This window comes from Orycteropus afer, unplaced genomic scaffold, assembly GCF_000298275.1.
Source record: "Orycteropus afer afer isolate SDZICR_OR568_19922 unplaced genomic scaffold, OryAfe1.0 scaffold00027, whole genome shotgun sequence".
NCBI lineage: Eukaryota > Metazoa > Chordata > Mammalia > Tubulidentata > Orycteropodidae > Orycteropus > Orycteropus afer.
Genome location: NW_006921614.1, coordinates 19,326,828 through 19,329,935, shown reverse-complemented (window position 1 = coordinate 19,329,935; position 3,108 = coordinate 19,326,828). Strand labels below are relative to the sequence as shown.

Here is a 3,108-nt window from a genome sequence, read left to right as displayed (position 1 = left end):
AAGCAGCCTTTAATCAGGGAATGGTTAATCACACATTCCCCTATTTGTTCTGTACATTGTACTATAGCAAAATGTCATTCCTGACATCTAGATCTGAGGTCTTCTTTATGTGAGATGTGCATTAATTCAGAGGTGTAGAACTCTGAATTTCCAGAGTTATGAGAAATTCTTATTTCAAAATATTTTGCATAAGTATCTCACCTCCAGCTCAAACAAACTAGAAAATTAAAGGCAAGAAAGGATACAGAAATTGAGAATGCCTCTTATAATATACACCCATGTTCTCCATACAAGTTCTACACAGTAAAAGGAATCATTTCAGCTAATGTAGCTTCTAATAATGATTTCATCGGAAAATAGCTTTTCTGAGTTTCTTGCCAGCATTATACGAAACAGCAGTATTTCTTCCACCAGGACTTGGAGAGGTTTTTCATTTTGTCTGGAGTCCTGTTCTTGGACTTCTTTGGCTGTTGCTGAGTGTCCGAGTATTGAATGCCAGCAACGATGGCTGTGTCAAAGACTTCTTTGAGGTTTTTCTGAGTCAAAGCCGAACATTCTATGTAAGAGGAGGCTTTGATTTCTTCGGCACACAACTTTGCTGCCTCTTTAGGTACTGGCTTCTCTTTGCATTTGTCCAATTCAATGAGGACTTTGACATCTTCTCTGAGATCTGACTGTGTTCCAACTAGGATGATGGGGGCTTTGGGGCAATGGCACCGGATCTCAGGTACCCACTTCTCACTCACGTTCTGGAAAGATGAAGGGCTCACAACACTGAAGCATAGCAGGAAGATGTCTGTGTTTGTGTAGCAGAGAGGCCTGAGCTTGTCAAACTCATCCTGCAACAAACAGAAGCATCCAGAAGTTATTTTTCTAATCGTTTTCAACACCAAAAAGACTAGTCATAAATTTTTTCTGAAAATTGTTCTAGCAGGTAAAAGAAACCCAACTGATTATAGAAGGAACAGAGTGTTTCAAAGACACAGTCCTGCTGTCTAAGTGGGGTCCATGCTCCCAATGTTGGCATAATAGCCATCTTCTTAAGCGGTCCACTATGACACTCCCACTCCAAAAAACCACTGTCATCAAGGCATTAGAGCTGCCAAGTATGTTTGACATTCAATATACATGATCTATTTATAACTTATAGAAAAGTAATTAAAATATGAATTTTATAAATAAAAAATTAGCCTTTAGCCCCGAGTAATTCAGACTTACTCTCTCAACTCTTGGTACCTAGCTACTTTTGTAAGACTTAGACTTATCTATACTACATCCCAAGACTTCAACCTGATACAAATGAATCACAGTCCATTATCACAGCTCCTTCCTTTAAGACTCCAGCCCCATGTCAGCTGTGAAGTATGAATCATGTAGATATCATCTCATCTGTACTGTGCACACACAGAACAGAGAATAATGCTAACCAGATGAACTGGCCAACCCAGTTGATGACCTTTGTTAGACAAGACTCTTACTAGCAACTTAGAGAACACTGCCTCTCTGTGTCACTTAAGGCACGGCTTAGTACATTCTCCTTCTTGTTTAATACACCTCTTTCTTCTTGCTTCAACTTCTCTTTCCAGTGCATGAGTAATGTTGCTGACAATTGCCCAATGGCAAGAAAAAGTTAACCATTATCCAGCTTTTTTGTTGCATTACTTAAAAACTAGTATTTCTTTATGCATTATTCTCTGCCCACAGCTTTTTCTCTAGGTATAAAGGAAACCTGTATCTGTTTTATTGTAATGTATTTTCATTTATGACTCCCTCTTAAAACTGTAGGGCAACAACCACTAACAAATATTAAAGTCAACCAGCCAAAATGATCAGAAAAGATTATGGTATTTCAGAATACTACTACCATTTGTCAGGCTTCTAGAAGTGAAAGTTAAAAGAAGAACAACTTAAGTTTCTTAGTGCCACTTCTGTGCTGAAAGAATAAATGTAGAAACTCAACCAGGTACACTATAGTTCAGCTTGGAATATGTTTTAATTAAATGCTCTCCCTCTTATCAGTAGATCTTAAAGTAAGAAGGACAGAAAAAAAAAGAGATCTGTGTTAAGTCAATCCTTCAGGTAGCTACACTTCACCACTGGAAGGCCAATCATCCTGAGTATGCCCTGGACTCTGGGATTGCATTGCCGATAAAAAGAAAGGCAATCACAAGAAAGCCTGGGTTTGTGACAAAGGTTTGGAAATCTGACTTCACCAGACCTCTTGAGAGTCTGTCTAAAAGGCTCAGGAAGCAAAACAGAAATTAAATCCTGCTGCTCAATGCCTGACCAGAAACTTTAGATATTTGCTAAAATAAATGCAATACACATAAGCACAAGGAGGCCAGCTGGAATGCACTGCTCAGTAAAATGTGTTCTGGGGCCAAGTGAGTTGCATGTTCTTGCCAGGTCAGCATCAAAGAAATCATACAAGATTAAGTTTGGTGACTGGGTGTGTGTGGGGCAGGGTACTAGAGAGACAGACTGCTAAAAAGTACCTGTCCCTCTGGTCAGGCAGCAACCTGACTTTTTCCCCTTGAGTATAAAAATTTTTCCAAGAATCTCACAGGTCAGAAGGTTGAAGAATTTTCAGCTCCTGTTGGCAGTGTGCAGTGAGCTACTCCCATTTCAACCATACTCCTTTCTCTTATGCCAAAGGCATGCTTCTTAAAGTTCTCGATTTCCGATCTATTTTCACATGGGTACAACTATGACTCCATTGTTAAAAGCTCCTTTTAACATCTTATATACTAACATACTCTTCCCAATGAAAAAACTCAAAGGCATAAGACATAATTTCTAGTTATTGATTCAGGCAGTAGAGTTATCCTCTTCTCTTTCACTTCAACAGCTTCTATATGAAACCTGCATTTTAGCCTGCCTTTATGTACTATCTTTGTGCAAATTCTCCTGGTATTTGAAGAGGTGATAGTTATTATCACTTCATCAACCCCATGAGGTTATTATGAAGATTGTTTATAAGAATTAATGAATTCTATTAGCTGGGTCAACACCAAGAAAATATGGCAGGTGTCAATTCGAGTCTGTTAAAAGATAATTTATCTGGACTAGAGATAGTATAGGAGCTCTGGTAGCATAGTGCCTAAGGCA

The 3,108-nt window shown here is 38.7% G+C and overlaps 1 protein-coding gene across 1 annotated transcript in view; it reads right to left on the bottom strand.

Moving 5' to 3' along the window:
• Nucleotides 1-383: 383 nt before the first annotated feature.
• The window catches only part of RHOU (ras homolog family member U), an 8,418-nt gene continuing 5,693 nt past the window's right edge, over nucleotides 384-3,108 (bottom strand). The window contains exon 3 of the mRNA XM_007935396.2: nucleotides 384-839. Within this exon, the coding sequence (XP_007933587.1) occupies nucleotides 384-839 (456 nt within the window). The remainder of the gene's footprint in view (nucleotides 840-3,108) is intronic.